The sequence below is a fragment of the Colletes gigas genome, unplaced genomic scaffold, assembly GCF_013123115.1.
Source record: "Colletes gigas isolate AHSC1104 unplaced genomic scaffold, ASM1312311v1 Colletes_gigas_Sc00012, whole genome shotgun sequence".
Taxonomy (NCBI): Eukaryota; Metazoa; Arthropoda; class Insecta; order Hymenoptera; family Colletidae; genus Colletes; species Colletes gigas.
In genome coordinates, this window is record NW_025106641.1 from 3,098,452 (window position 1) to 3,113,408 (window position 14,957).

The following is a 14,957-nucleotide window of genomic DNA, read 5'->3' on the forward strand; positions in this document are numbered from 1 at the left end:
AGTTATGTAAAGTTTCTTACCCATTGATTAAAATTGTTTTCAAACAATCAACACCGTGTTGCTATATTTCAAGTGTTGGTCAACGAGCGAGAATTTAAAAAATAGTATAAACTTTAGCGAATAATCGCAACATAAAAGATTAATTATTAAAACCAATGTGACGAATACAATATTATATTCGTGAAGATAATCGAAGGAATTTGTTACCCCCTCCACGTCATACGGCGACTAGTTGAATAAGTGGCGGCAGCTCGACAAGCAGCATTTGCGTGTGGAACGTTAGTTCGTAAGTTTAGATACTTAGAAGACTGATTTAGACTAACAGGTTCAGAAACGGGAAGGAAGGTCAGACGAGCTTTAAAACACGCGATAGGAAGTCATTCGGTGACCGTAATTTTCACCTGTGGAGTTTCACTTCTAACCCAAATTCATTGTTGGGTTTTCTTCTAACTGTAGCGCGACTGCCTTCGAAGCATACACTTTCTTCGCTTAAAGACACGAATTCGACGAAAGCAGAATCGCGAAGCATCGAAACTTCAGAAGATAACGTTTTTATGTCTCCGATATTACTATCGATATCAATTGTCAAAAATATATTGTATAAACGCAAGAATAGTTGGACAACATCGTTCGACCAACCGGTATCACGTGTACCTTCGAATCGTATTCAAAGTGTTCCCTTTTTACGTATTGTGTTATGAATAGAAAATTTTGAAGACAAGAACAGTACGTTGTACAACATTTCTATAAATCCGAAAAAAAATATTGTGAAAGGATCGCAGGTACGAGAAGGTTGTTTGAAGAACATCGAGATGTGGCCAAAGGACGTTGGTATTAGAGCACTGGAAGTCTATTTTCCTGCTCAATACGTTGACCAAACAGAGCTTGAACAATTCGATGGTGTAACTGCTGGAAAGTACACTATTGGTTTAGGTCAAAGCAAGATGGGTTTCTGTAACGATCGTGAAGATATAAATTCGTTGTGTTTAACAGTGGTGCACCGATTAATGGATAGGTATGGCATAAAACCAAAGGATGTTGGCAGATTAGAAGTTGGAACGGAAACGATACTGGACAAAAGCAAATCCATAAAGTCTGTCCTTATGCAGCTGTTTGAACCACACGGCTGCACGGACATGGAAGGAGTGGATTCAACTAATGCTTGTTACGGAGGTACAGCCGCACTTTTAAACGCAGTAGCTTGGATAGAAAGCAGTGCTTGGGATGGCAGATTAGCTCTAATCGTGGCTGCGGACAATGCTGTGTATTCGCCTGGAAGTGCTAGACCAACTGGTGGTGCTGGAGCAATAGCAATGATAATTGGTCCAAATGCACCCTTGGTAATCGATCGAGGAATAAGATCGTCATACATGAAACATGCATATGATTTTTATAAACCAAATCTAAAGTCTGAATATCCGATTGTTGATGGACATCTATCGATTCAATGTTATCTTGGTGCATTGGATAACTGTTACCAAACTTACTGTGAGAAGGTTAAAAAAAAGTACAAAAAAGGTGTGACCATAGATAGTTTTGATGCATTTTTGTTTCATTGTCCATATTGTAAGTTAGTACAAAAGTCGTTTGCCCGATTAGTCTTTAATGATTTCTTGAATATACCTAAGGACAAAGTGTCAGAGAAATATCCAGAATTAGTAAAATATCACAACGTCAAACTTGAAGATACTTATTCTGACAAAGATATTGAAAAAGCATTTATGAATTTGAGCAAGACAAACTTTACGCAGAAGACACAACCTTCTTTATTTCTAGCGAATCAAGTGGGAAACATGTACACGCCATCTGTGTATTCTGGACTAGCATCTCTACTCGTTAATAGATCTATAAAAGAATTAGCAGGTGCTAAAGTAGGAGTATTTTCATATGGTTCTGGACTTTGTTCCACTATGTATTCAATAACAATAACAAATGAAGCAGAAGAAGGGTCTAGTTTAATGAAAATCATCTCATCACTTTCGTATATAAAACCAGAGCTGAATGCTCGTCAGAAAGTTTCTCCGGTGGATTATACAAAGGTTTTGGAGCGGCGGGAACAAAATTGTCATACTGTACCGTTTAGTCCTCAAAGTAGCATTACCAACATGTTCCCTGGAACCTATTATCTCGAGAAGGTGGATGAAAAATACAGAAGAACTTACAAAAGGGTATGAAACTGATGATAGTTTGCAGTATTTAGCATACTGGTAGTTAATTTACTTAACATGGTAATAAAGGAGTGAACGGGGGCCTCGTCGATCGTTAAATACAAATATTAAAGGTGCATAATTATGTTTATTTATATAATTTAAAAATTTATTATTGAATTGATATTTTCTTTAGTAGCAAGAAATGATACAGCTTTGTACTAATTCGTGCTATTGAAACAAATTATTTTTAACATACATACAAAGAAGATACAATTTTATAAAAAATACAATGTAAAAAATATAGTAAATATTAATGTTATTCCTGCAAGAAATATCTGTTTTATATGTTTGTTTATTATGTGCATTTTCTAATGTATGTATTATGTATATTTTATATTTTTAGTGAAAGAAAATATTAAAATCAATATGCTTTATTATGATGCAAATATTAATACATGAATAAATTTATATTATATTGATATTTATTGAAAACATGCTTTACATAAAGAAGATTCCTAAAATGAAAATCATTTTCATGTGTAACTAATACGATGAAAAAGTCAGTACTTCATTTTTTCATGAAACCCTAACAAATGTTAATATGTTTAATAGTACTGTAGCACGTAATACATTTTCACTTATAGAATCATGGAGTATTACGGTATTGTCAAACTTCGGTAATACATGAATTTGATTTCTGGCTAAAGGGAGCAGTAACAGCTTCCAGAATATCATTCTTAAATTATTGAATTTTTAATAAATAGAAAAAAAAGTCCAGATTTTTATTAAATAAAAAAACCAATGTTATATTGCCAGAGTGGACCGTTCGGATGATAGTAATTTAGTTTTTTATCTTGTTACTTTTCTGGGATATAAGCCACTTATCGTAGTTTTTTAAAAATAAATTTGGCTTATCTTATCTTAAGATAACGACTGCTAAATTTGTTCATCAGTGGCTTAGTAACGTTTTTTTATCGTTTTCAGTATTTCGTGATCGTTCGTATATCGATGCCAGAGACGGGTAAAATTTATTCACGAATAATAAATAAACATTTGAAATTCATTCGTAAAGTAGGCTCTGCCTACGACTTCGTGATTAAAATAGTGATTATTCGTGATTAAAATTTGCCCAACTCTGAATGATATTGGTGACTACGAACACCATTTATGGATAATTTGTCAGAAATTATCACTGAAAATAAAAAAAATTAATATTAAAAATTAGCTCCGTGTTAAACGCGTTAAATCTTGTACAAGTTCTTTTCAAGGAACGTGTCTTACAAATCGAGTACTTTTCATTTTAGGAAATGCTACGAACAAATGAATTTAATATATGTATCTATGTACATAATATTAGTTTGAATGTACCGAAAAGTACAAAATGATTTAATTATTTGTTTTATAATGTCTATACAAATGTCAATGAATACCGACTATTACTGAATATATTGTATCAGTATTCATTGAAACATCAATTTTTAATTTAAATCGATAAAGGCTTGTTCTAGACGAATTTTTAATTTTGTATATTTTGGTTGTATAATAAATCGATACGAAGTATAACAAAATTAAATGCTTATTAATTCGTACAGAGTAAGTTACGAAAACGAACGAAGAACACATACGCCTATCTTCTCGATGTAAATAATAAGGGTGGGTGAGGATAGCAGAATATGAATAGAAAATATTTTTAAAACGTTATAAAAAAGGCATGTACCATAATTGAATTACGACCTGTTTCCGGAACGTGTAAGGTTTAAAAAAATTCAATCTTTATTATTGTATTACTTTCTATCAAATAACGCCTTAATAAAAATTTTGAAATTGATTTTCTCGAAATCGTATTTTGCGGTGTGTGTCATTTTTTATCCAATGCTACGAATAATAAAACGTAATTGAAAATAGAACTTTATTAAAATTTTATTCTGATAATTTCAATATTACAACAATATTAAAAAATAGTACATTAGTAAATTATTTACTTAAAAAAATATATTAATATATTACTTCTGTGTTCAGAGATTCATTTCATTATCAATAAATACGAACATTTAGTCTTAATATACATTTGTAAATAGTTGAAATATGCAATTGTTATAGAATTAAAATATAAAGTCTATGAATTGATATTTACAGGAGTATTGTCTAAAATTTAATGTAAAATTGTGGTAAAATTGTAGATGCAACAATAATTTATCGGATTGGTACAATATACATCTAGCGAGTAAATTGTTTTGTAATTAAATAATAAATTATATAAAATACTGGCTCGTTACTATAGTTACTCTTCTTTTGTTATTATCAAACAGCATATTACTTATTCTTTATGTCTTATTCTAAGACACTAGGTATAACAAATTTGAAAGATTTTAATATCACATTACTTGTATTATTATAAAAATATTGTACTCTGTTTTCTTGTTTTATGTACAAGTTTGAAATTTAAATGATACGCTAATTGTTTAAGAGCCATTATTTAAAATATTTTGTACGAACAACCAGAGCAGTTGGACAATTTTCGTCCTGCGCCAAGTCTGACGGTTTCATCTTCGTTAGCGTTTATTTGTCGATTTTCGTGTCGTCTCTAAAAACAAGGGAAAAGATTTTTACCATATATCCTTCTCTTTCATACTTCTTATAACAGACTAATATCTTTTCTTTTATATTCTATATATTACTGTCTATAAAAACTATATGCTCACTTTGAGCTCAGATGCCAGGTAGAAAAATACAGAATCTATATTGGTATTTTCTTTGGCTGATGTTTCCACTACTTGTAACACTTCGGGAAGGTATTGACAAAGAGCTTCTGCCTCCCCCGTCTCAACTTCTCGTAGACTTTCTAAATCACATTTATTACCTAAAAATATTGTTGGCGCATTATAGGATTCGTGTTTTAAGAGTTTGCGTTACACGAGAGTCCAGTGTATTATTATTTAATACAATATACAAAAATACCTTACCAACTAAGACTAACAACACATGCGATGAAGTATACCTTCTTACTTCTTCGACCCAATGTTGTAAACTTAAGAAAGTTGATCTCTTTGTAATATCATAAACTGAAATGCATATGAGTTATTGTAGCGATGAATAATTAAGTAAAACAAAGTATTAGAAGAAAATTTCACATACCTACGATAACACCATTGGCAGATCTATAGTAACTTTGAGTTATCGTACGAAATCTCTCTTGGCCAGCCGTGTCCCATATTTGCAACTAAACGGAGACGAAATACTTTTTAATTACTTCATCGCATAATACAAAATTGTGAAATTTTCAAGTTAATTTTTTAGAATAACACTGTCCATTATAGACGAATAGAACAATTGAAACGATTTATTCTTAAAAATGTGTCAAAACTGCTCAGCAAGTGGTCATAATAAATCAACCGTGATACACTTAGCACGAAGTGGAAACCTGATTTTAATGATAAATATATCCTTTATTTAACGCTATTTACAGTACGAAATCATGCATTTTCGATTAATTTAATTGCGAAAAAGATTTGAATTGTGCAAAATTATGTATATATGAATGATTACTAGGTTAAATCAAGACAGAATTAAAAATGTCTCGGTAGACGATCGATCATAGATCGAACAAACTCACCTTGACTTTCTTGTCATCGATCAGTACAGTTTTCATGGAAAAATCCACGCCAATCGTGCTTCCGTGTCTCTCGATAAATGTACCAGATCGAAATCTTTGAACGACACACGTTTTACCCGTTCCACAATCGCCGATCAGCACGATCTTAAACAAATAGTCGAAATTATCGTCATTCGTGGCCATCAAATTGTCCGGATCGCGGTTCGACATTTCTTCTTGATTGTCGAAATAGTTTGCCAAATCGACACTCCTTTTACACCGTACCGATTACCTACGCCATTGCTTCATCTAACTCCATCGCTTTTTAAAGTATATTATTTCTTGATACTTTGTACGCAAAAAGTATTTGTTATCGTCGAATCGTTCGATATTAATTTTCCCATATAGTTAAATTCACTATCGATGCCGTAGTTTCACTTAGGGCATCGAATTACTGATCTACCACGGAAATAGATCATTTTAATTTTAGAATAAACTATGAAATAGTATTATGGCGCGTGTATCTTAATTACAAATGCCAGCTGCATTAATGATACAGTAATGGGCAAGAAATTAACGAACTTCTTTATTCATAATGTTTAACATCATTTAATAAAAAGGAGAAAGTACATCAGATTATCATATAAACTTATTGTAAAGATAAAACTATCTTAAACGAATATATTTTATTACTAATCAATTATAAATACAATGAGAATGACGACAAATAAAAAATTATTTTCCAGAAGTGAATTTTGATAGACTTTCCAGTAGACTAACGTATGCTGTGTGTTCATAGTTTGTACTGAGTTCCACTAACTTCTCTGCAAATTCGTTCGAAACACCCTTCTCCTCCAGGTAGTTCATCAGCAAATCGTACAGATACTGAAATAACAGATGTAAACTTATTGTTAACGTACCAAGTAAATTGCATTAGGAATAATAGAAGAGTTCGTAGGAAAGACACGATTGTTACATCCTCTTACTTTGATCTATTCATCTGTGATAAAATCATTATAGAGAAGAATATGTTACTTTTCCAATGGTAAATATTCAACATGGTTATTAAACGCACCATCTTGTACTCAACACTTTGGATAAAGCATAAGATATATTTTACATAAAATAATTATAGTACAACTTACCCCGTCGATAATTTCACCAGCAACCGCGTACACTTTGTCATTGTGTTTACCCTCGTACAAAGTGATTTCGTCGATGCCAAAGATATCGTCTGAAATATGAATATTTATATGTAAAGTAATGGAACATGCCGTTTATTTAATTGTACTTACTATACTCCTCGCTGGCACCCGATGCTCCAGGCTCTGTGTTAAACGAACAGGTAAATCCAAGAGTCTGGTTATTTCTCATTATATCTACCGAAAACTCTGGTTTACTTTTCATTTCACCGATATCTGGATTATTGTTAGTTATATCGAGCTCTGGCTCGGCCTCAGAATCAACCGTGTGGTTTATGTTGAATGAAACTTTAATTCTGCAAAACATTACCATAAAAAATGAAAGATATACTTAATTTTTATACATTACAATGTTCCATCACGGTCTAATTCTTTATTAAAAATTTCCTTACGTCTCGTCATCCTGCTTTTTCTCTAAAGTAACATCAGCACCGTTCAAAGACACTTTAAATCCATCTAATTCGGTAGGAATAGTTTTTAGCTTTTGCGCCTTTTTTTCAGCTATTATTTCTTCCGCTAGAAACTCTACAAGTTCCTTTTCAGCTGATTAAAAAAAAAAGTTTAAGTTCAATTAACATTTACCAAGATGCAATCAACGTATGTATCAACGCGGTATATATTATAAATAATAGAACATAGATGTAAAAAAAAAAAAACGCAACTATTTTAATGTACAGAGCAACACGCACGAGAGCACATTTTATTATATATTGTGGATTATGATAGATTTATGTTATTTTGTCAAGTATGTATGTTGGCAAGGTGATATAGAAAAAAAATATACAATAGAAGTGTACCTTTTGTGTGGACGCCTCTGCAACAGCCGCAATTACAAAAAAAATTTTGGTGTTTGAATGATTTTACCGAAACGAGCGGTGTAGCTTCAGTTTGACGAGAGCAAGCATTCCACAACGCTCTTAATTGATTATTTGCGATCCTTGCGCTTGACGTTGACGAGAAAAGGTTTCTAATCGTCGACGTACGCAACGTGTTTCTTATAATACTATTCATTTTGTCTGTTGGAATAATTATTTTGCGCACACCTGAGCCGGTAGAGTCACAAAACGGTTTCACGTTGAAGAGACCACGAGGCAGACAGAAAGATAGAATGGTTGCCGGTTGCGTCACGGAATAGCAAAATTCTCGTCTTGATAATTTTATTCTATGGTTTCCGATGCGAAAGGTTTCATAGCGCTCTCTATTACTGCTGATCGAACTTAATTTTAAATACAAATAACAGGTTACTTGGGCTTAAATTTCTACGTTTTTGTTTCCTCAATCGTATTAATAATACACAATTATTTTTTTAGGTACGGTGCCAACAGCAAGTTGAATTGTTTCATAGAGAGCAAGCGAAATTCATGCAACAGCAAAGGAAACTGTAACCTTGGCTGAAACTCGGTTTGTGTCTCATCAGCATAAATGGAATTTTTTATCAGGTATGATAGGATGTGTTAGACCATGCAATTATTAAACAAATAGATATTTATGACATGAAATAGAGTACTTTTATTCCTAGCTTGAAAGAAATGAATCATTGCTAAATAATACACTCTCTATCCTAGGTCATGGATGCAGAATGTGAGACTAGAAGAAATTAGTAATGAAATACATCAACAACGTCGAGATTATGCCATTTTTATTAGTCAATAATTTCTAGGTACATCTGTTTAGTTAAAAATAATTTATGATACATAAATTGTACTTTTTTGCTTTTAGATTTTATAACTAAGAACTCTTGAGAATCGCCAATCGAAGAATCAAATAGAGCCAAGGACCAAAACTGTGATTTATTAACATTAAATGTATGTAAAATTGATTTTAACAATAGCATGTTAAAATCGTTAAGGAACAGTCTTAGAAAACTGAGACAGTTCGATTTACAATTGATATTTATTGATAAAATGTGTATATACGATAGTATTGTTAAGAGTATGTTACTGAACAATTTAATTTATTTATAGGTATGTGTTTCTACATAGTGGAATTAGAACAGTGTAAAACATTCCTTATGTTTAACACGATTAATTAATAATTAAAATAATAGTACATATTCTCCATGCTTTTTATTTACATTCTCCTCTCCTTTCCTATAAATTCCTTAATTTTTATAATCCCTGATAACTGCGTAAAATATTATTAAGTTAATTAAGCTCTTCGATCATTTCCCTAGACATTTTTTCATTAATTAATATACTTATAAACGATTCCTGGAAGCGATAATTGTTTCGATATTGCGCAAAAAAGTGACAAACTACAGTATCGCCATCTAATATCGGTGTTTCGAAGTCAAAAAATCGTCCCAGGATCACAGAATGTTAGTGGAGGTATCCGGAGTACAGCTACCCCCACTCCTCCTCCTCCTAATATGCAGTACCTTGATTATTCGCTAATTACTCCTTTCCTGGGAATAAATTATGAACTTTTAGAATTGAAGAATGTAGTATAGACCCTTGGCTAGGTTCAAGGATACTTTTTAGAACCATTCCGCCAGTAATTAACAAGTTATTAACGAATATCGGAGGTCGGCGCATTCACGCCTGTGTCACTGTCTGCTTTAATCGATGAATTATCAATTTTTTAACAATAAAAGACATATTTTGGCTATTAGGGAACGAAGTAGACATCCATGGAAACATTCGAGGACCGATTTTGCAACGCTCCATGCTCTAATTAATTAGTTATTAACGATAAATCCCTAAGATGTTAGGTTAAAAGGTTGAAAACAGTGTCCCGACTTCCGATATCGGTTAATAACTATTTAATGAGGTATGAGACGGTATTAAAAAGTATCCTTGAATCTTGCCAAGGGTCCATACTATATTCTTAAACTCTAAAAGTTCATAATTTATTCCCAGGAAAGGCGTAATTAGTAAATTAAGGAGTAATAATTCATTACAGGCCGAGAAACAGATAGTTTCCTGTTGTCGCCACTGGTGGCGCCACAATGCAAATTAACGGTTTTAACGAATCACTGCTCCTTAATTTACTAATTACGCCTTCCCTGGGACTAAATTATGAACTTTTAGGGTTTAAGAATATAGCTGAGACCCTTGACAACATTCAAGGATACTTTTTAAAGCCATCTCATACCTTATTAAATAGTTATTAATCAATATCGGAAGTCGGGACACTGTTTTTAACCTTTTATCCTGACAATTTGGGGATCTATCGTTAATAACTAATTAATTAGAGCATGGAGAGTTGCAAAATCGGTCCTTGAATGTTGCCAGGGATGTCTACTTCGTTCCCTAATAGCCAAAATATGTCTGTTGTTATTAAAAAATTGATAATTCATCGATTAAAGCAGACGGTGACAAAGCCGTGAATGAGCCGACCTCCGATATTCGTTAATAACTTGTTAATTACTGGTGGAATGGTTCTAAAAACTATCCTTGAATCTAGCCAAGGGTCCATACTACATTCTTCAATTCTAAAAGTTCATATTTTATTCCCAGAAAAAGAGTTATTAGCGAATAATCAAGGTACTGCATATTAGGAGTAGGAGGAGTGGGGGTAGCTGTACTCCGGATACCTCCACACACATTCTGTGATCCTGGGACGATTTTTTGACTTCGAAACACCGATATTAGATGGCGATACTGTAGTTTGTCACTTTTTTGCGCAATATTGAAACAATTATCGCTTCCAGTAATCGTTTATAACTAATTAATTAGATAAAAAAATGCATAGGGAAATGATCGAAGAGCTTAATTAACTTAATAATATTTTACGCAGTTATAAGGGATTATAAAAATTAAGGAATTTGAGGGAAAGGAGAGAAGAATGTAAATAAAAAGCATGGAGAATATGTACTATTATTTTAATTATTTATTAATCGTATTAAACATAAGGAATGTTTTACACTGTTCTAATTCCACTATATAGAAACATCTAATTAATTAATTAGATGGAAAAATGTATAGGGAAATGATCGAAGAGCTTAATTAACTTAATAATATGTTACGCAGTTATAAGGGATTATAAAAATTAAGGAATTTATAGGAAAGGGGAGGAGAATGTAAATAAAAAGCATGGAGAATATGTACTATTATTTTAATTATTTATTAATCGTATTAAACATAAGGAATGTTTTACACTGTTCTAATTCCACTACATAGAAACATCTAACTAATTAATTAGATGGAAAAATGTATAGGGAAATGATCGAAGAGCTTAATTAACTTAATAATATTTTACGCAGTTATAAGGGATTATAAAAATTAAGGAATTTATAGGAAAGGGGAGGAGAATGTAAATAAAAAGCATGGAGAATATGTACTATTATTTTAATTATTTATTAATCGTATTAAACATAAGGAATGTTTTACACTGTTCTAATTCCACTATATAGAAACATCTAATTAATTAATTAGATGGAAAAATGTATAGGGAAATGATCGAAGAGCTTAATTAACTTAATAATATTTTACGCAGTTATCAGGGATTATAAAAATTAAGGAATTTATAGGAAAGGAGAGGAGAATGTAAATAAAAAGCATGGAGAATATGTACTATTATTTTAATTATTTATTAATCGTGTTAAACATAAGGAATGTTTTACACTGTTCTAATTCCACTACATAGAAACATCTAACTAATTAATTAGATGAAAAAATGTATAGGGAAATGATCGAAGAGCTTAATTAACTTAATAATATTTTACGCAGTTATCAGGGATTATAAAAATTAAGGAATTTCTAGGAAAGGAGAGGAGAATGTAAATAAAAAGCATGGAGAATATGTACTATTATTTTAATTATTTATTAATCGTGTTAAACATAAGGAATGTTTTACACTGTTCTAATTCCACTACATAGAAACATCTAACTAATTAATTAGATGAAAAAATGTATAGGGAAATGATCGAAGAACTTAATTAAGCTAATAATTAGATTCGATTATTTTACGCAGTTATAAGGGATTATAAAAATTAAGGAATTTGTGGGAGAGGAGAGGGGAATGTAAATAATAGACGATCCAGCTTATTACGTTTTATTTCCAATACTTGAAATTGAAGATAACTTTACAATGCGAAAATACGTACCTATGCTTGTAAGTACATACTTAAGATCTTTAAGATCTAAGAAGGCTTGTCAATACTCGGTTCTTACAACAACCGACGAAACAACGGACGTTAAAGACGACGAATTTCTTTAATTACGGTATCTTTTAGTCGCGATGTTTCCGTTCCGGTACAAACGCAGTTGTCATATTTCCGAGCAACGATTGTTAACTTTTTATACTCAATTATAATAAAATAGTTGTACGTAGCAATTATTTTATTCGTAGTAAATGCAGTAAGCTGACTAGTAAATTTTACAAATCACAGGTAGGAAAGGATTGCGCCGCGTACGCAACACAGAGGTATGTAATAACAATTTTGTTTCTTTTTCTTTTTATATGTACATCTGCTATTTTCACGGTCTCGAATAACTTTACCGCCGCGATTTAACGTTTCGATCTTTCGTTCGATGAATTTATAACGTTCGTTGCTGTCGTGGAAAATACTAAAAATAATACCGATAGAACAGAACCTTCGATTACGCTAATATCTGCAAAGTTTTACGAGCAAGCGTGACTCGAAATTAATTCACTGCATAAAGACAAGATGAAGCAGACTTGAATTACAAGCATTAATTAATATATCCGTATCTTTCTTGAACTTCTCAATCATGGATTCCGTCGCGATGTACATAGTATAACAAACGGATTGCGTTATTAACATAAACGATCAGAGAAGATTCTTTCTGAACAGATTGGAGACGTTTAAGTACATAATAATAATAATAATATGCTCTGGGAAACCTCTGCGTAGGAATACGATAGTCTCCTCGTTTAGAACTCTTCTAAATCGTTAAACGGTACAAACTTGCACTTTGGACAGATTTTGGATACTTGTACATGATTTAGACTGTGCTTTTGCGTGTTTGATTTAAGAATACATAGGCGTACAAGTAATTATCGTATTCTTATGCTCGCGTAACATATCCAATGGTATCGGTTTGCGCAAAAAGCATTACGAATAAAGTGTAAATTGACATTGTTTCGTCGTACAAGAACTGTGGTGAGTCGCGCTAACAATAGACGATTTTCGAATACAATTTTTCCTCTTCTACAACCTCTCTCGGTCGAAACAATAATCGTGCAAACGTACAAGCATACTTCTCGAGTATATCTTTGCTTTTTACAATTTATGTTTCCAGCGCCCGACGGTGTCGCTTTCAAAATCAAACTGTCCAGGATATCAAAAATACGTTAGGATAGTAAAAAAAAAAAAAAGATACGTTTACAAAATAATGGCAGTATGTACTCTTCTACACGATAATCTTAATTTAAGATGTTAAACTTCTTACACATCTACAATGGACGCAAACCTCGAGACGAAACACCGATATGCTTCTATCTACGCATTTCGTTAAAAAACATAATTCTACGCATTACCACGTAAGATGCGGATATAAATTCAAGCAGTAGAAATAACGCACGAAGCCATACACTTTTAAATACAATGCTCTACGAATTAAACGCAATATCCATTATTTAAATAAATATATTAATATCTCTTGCCGCGAAATAATAACCGAAACGACGAATTTTTAAAAGCGAAATACACGCTATATTAAAAATAAAATACTATAATAAGATTGTTCTTATTTTTAAAAGAAAATAGAATAATTTTACTACAATTTTATTAATAATTAAAACGTCATTCTCGACACACAGAAACAGAATACCGTCTAACGCGATAAAACAAAGTGAATGTAATCACGTGATTGGCGCGAATTTTAGCCTCGTACTTTTAAACTTACTCGTTGTAGAATTTCTTCCCGCGGAGACGCAATTTAATTTCGAACAAATAAATTAATTATGCCTGATCGTACCAACTTTAACGCGTCGCACTACAAATACAATAATGGTAATAACAATATTCTTTCAGGCTTTAAACGCACGCACGCTAGTATATGTCTCTTTGTGCCTAAACTAGCAAAGGATAACGTTAGACCGTTTCTATTCACTTTACGTGAGATCAACTCACTGCGACAACATGTAATATATTGGATAATGATGGTGTAAAATACTACGTTTCATTTATATTCGTCTGTCGAAATGTACATTCGTATCACAGCAAAATGAGTTTAATTCGCGTTCACCGATGATCAGATTTTCGATCTAGTCAACTGAAAATGGAAATATCAAAGACCATCAATCGCGTACAGCGAATGTCGCAGGCGAGATATAGCCTGTGAAATACAAATGAAACATAATTCTTTGGAATTGTAAGCTGCAAATCCTTGTATTAAATACTGACGGCATTATATGGATGGATACGACAATTTTACTCTAACGGATTGGTACCTGCCAACCGTACCCACAAACATTTCTCATCTCCCATAAGCGGCTACGTTACAAAAACTATGGTGCATGCACACTCCTCTGAACTGAACGCATGGAAAGTTAATATCATTAAGCGTGTCCACCGAACGACGATGTAAATCATTGTGCGCGCGGGTGTATCATTATTACTATACAAAGTACATATTGTATCTTATAACAATTCTCGTTCGAGTTCATTAACCTTACTTATACCTATTGCACTTCCGGAAACTCGATCACGCGAATAATCTTAATGTGATTAATACTACATCATCGACGTATTCGTGATAATTCAATTCGTTGAACGTTTTGTATATAACTGTTAACCTTTACGTCTTACGCCTAGCTACTATATCCGTTCTGGACGAATTGAAACTTTCAGGCGATAATGCTCTTAAATAAAAGTAGAATTTTAACGTGTAACAAACGATCGTAAAAGATGAATCAATACGCGACAATTGCCTGTGTCTCTCGCTTTTTAATTTGACTAGACGAGGAGAGGCATTTGACACTTTAATGGCCGCCAGTATCACTCGAAAACTGTTCTCCGTCACCATTGATATTGTAGACCAAAGTGAGATACACAAAGGAATTACAAACGTAATAAGATACTGATACGGTAGATCACGCACACGT

General features: G+C 32.5%; 3 protein-coding genes across 3 annotated transcripts; 1 reads left to right on the plus strand and 2 right to left on the minus strand.

Moving 5' to 3' along the window:
• The first annotated feature begins 256 nt into the window (after positions 1-256).
• Positions 257-2,474, plus strand: LOC122398673 (hydroxymethylglutaryl-CoA synthase 1). The gene has a single exon (XM_043398758.1). It carries the CDS (start codon positions 813-815, stop codon positions 2,172-2,174), a length of 1,362 nt encoding a protein of 453 aa, XP_043254693.1. The 5' UTR covers positions 257-812; the 3' UTR covers positions 2,175-2,474.
• Positions 2,475-4,296: 1,822 nt separating this feature from the next.
• Positions 4,297-6,188, minus strand: LOC122398792 (ras-related protein Rab-43). Its single transcript, XM_043398987.1, has 5 exons — positions 5,764-6,188; positions 5,286-5,370; positions 5,114-5,212; positions 4,853-5,010; positions 4,297-4,734 (listed from the first exon to the last, which is right to left on the minus strand). The coding sequence occupies exons 1-5, from the start codon at positions 5,971-5,973 to the stop codon at positions 4,627-4,629; spliced, it is 660 nt and encodes a 219-aa protein (XP_043254922.1). The 5' UTR covers positions 5,974-6,188; the 3' UTR covers positions 4,297-4,626.
• Positions 6,189-6,472: 284 nt separating this feature from the next.
• Positions 6,473-8,045, minus strand: LOC122398817 (complement component 1 Q subcomponent-binding protein, mitochondrial). Its single transcript, XM_043399037.1, has 5 exons — positions 7,742-8,045; positions 7,337-7,487; positions 7,038-7,240; positions 6,888-6,976; positions 6,473-6,627 (listed from the first exon to the last, which is right to left on the minus strand). The coding sequence occupies exons 1-5, from the start codon at positions 7,953-7,955 to the stop codon at positions 6,478-6,480; spliced, it is 807 nt and encodes a 268-aa protein (XP_043254972.1). The 5' UTR covers positions 7,956-8,045; the 3' UTR covers positions 6,473-6,477.
• Between the last annotated feature and the right edge of the window lie 6,912 nt (positions 8,046-14,957).

What these genes read in the sequence shown, in the direction of transcription:
- LOC122398673 (XM_043398758.1), top strand. Translation starts at nt 813, where the DNA reads ATGTGGCCAAAGGACGTTGGTATTAGAGCACTGGAAGTCTATTTTCCT.
- LOC122398792 (XM_043398987.1), bottom strand. Translation starts at nt 5,973, where the DNA reads ATGTCGAACCGCGATCCGGACAATTTGATGGCCACGAATGACGATAAT. An exon ending in TCGATGACAAGAAAGTCAAG is followed by an intron (nt 5,371 to 5,763) that starts GTGAGTTTGTTC and finishes GTCTCCGTTTAG; the next exon opens with TTGCAAATATGGGACACGGC. An exon ending in ACCTGGCATCTGAGCTCAAA is followed by an intron (nt 4,735 to 4,852) that starts GTGAGCATATAG and finishes CCTTGTTTTTAG; the next exon opens with AGACGACACGAAAATCGACA.
- LOC122398817 (XM_043399037.1), bottom strand. Translation starts at nt 7,955, where the DNA reads ATGAATAGTATTATAAGAAACACGTTGCGTACGTCGACGATTAGAAAC. An exon ending in AAAAAGCAGGATGACGAGAC is followed by an intron (nt 7,241 to 7,336) that starts GTAAGGAAATTT and finishes AATGTTTTGCAG; the next exon opens with AATTAAAGTTTCATTCAACA. An exon ending in GGGTGCCAGCGAGGAGTATA is followed by an intron (nt 6,977 to 7,037) that starts GTAAGTACAATT and finishes TTCATATTTCAG; the next exon opens with ACGATATCTTTGGCATCGAC.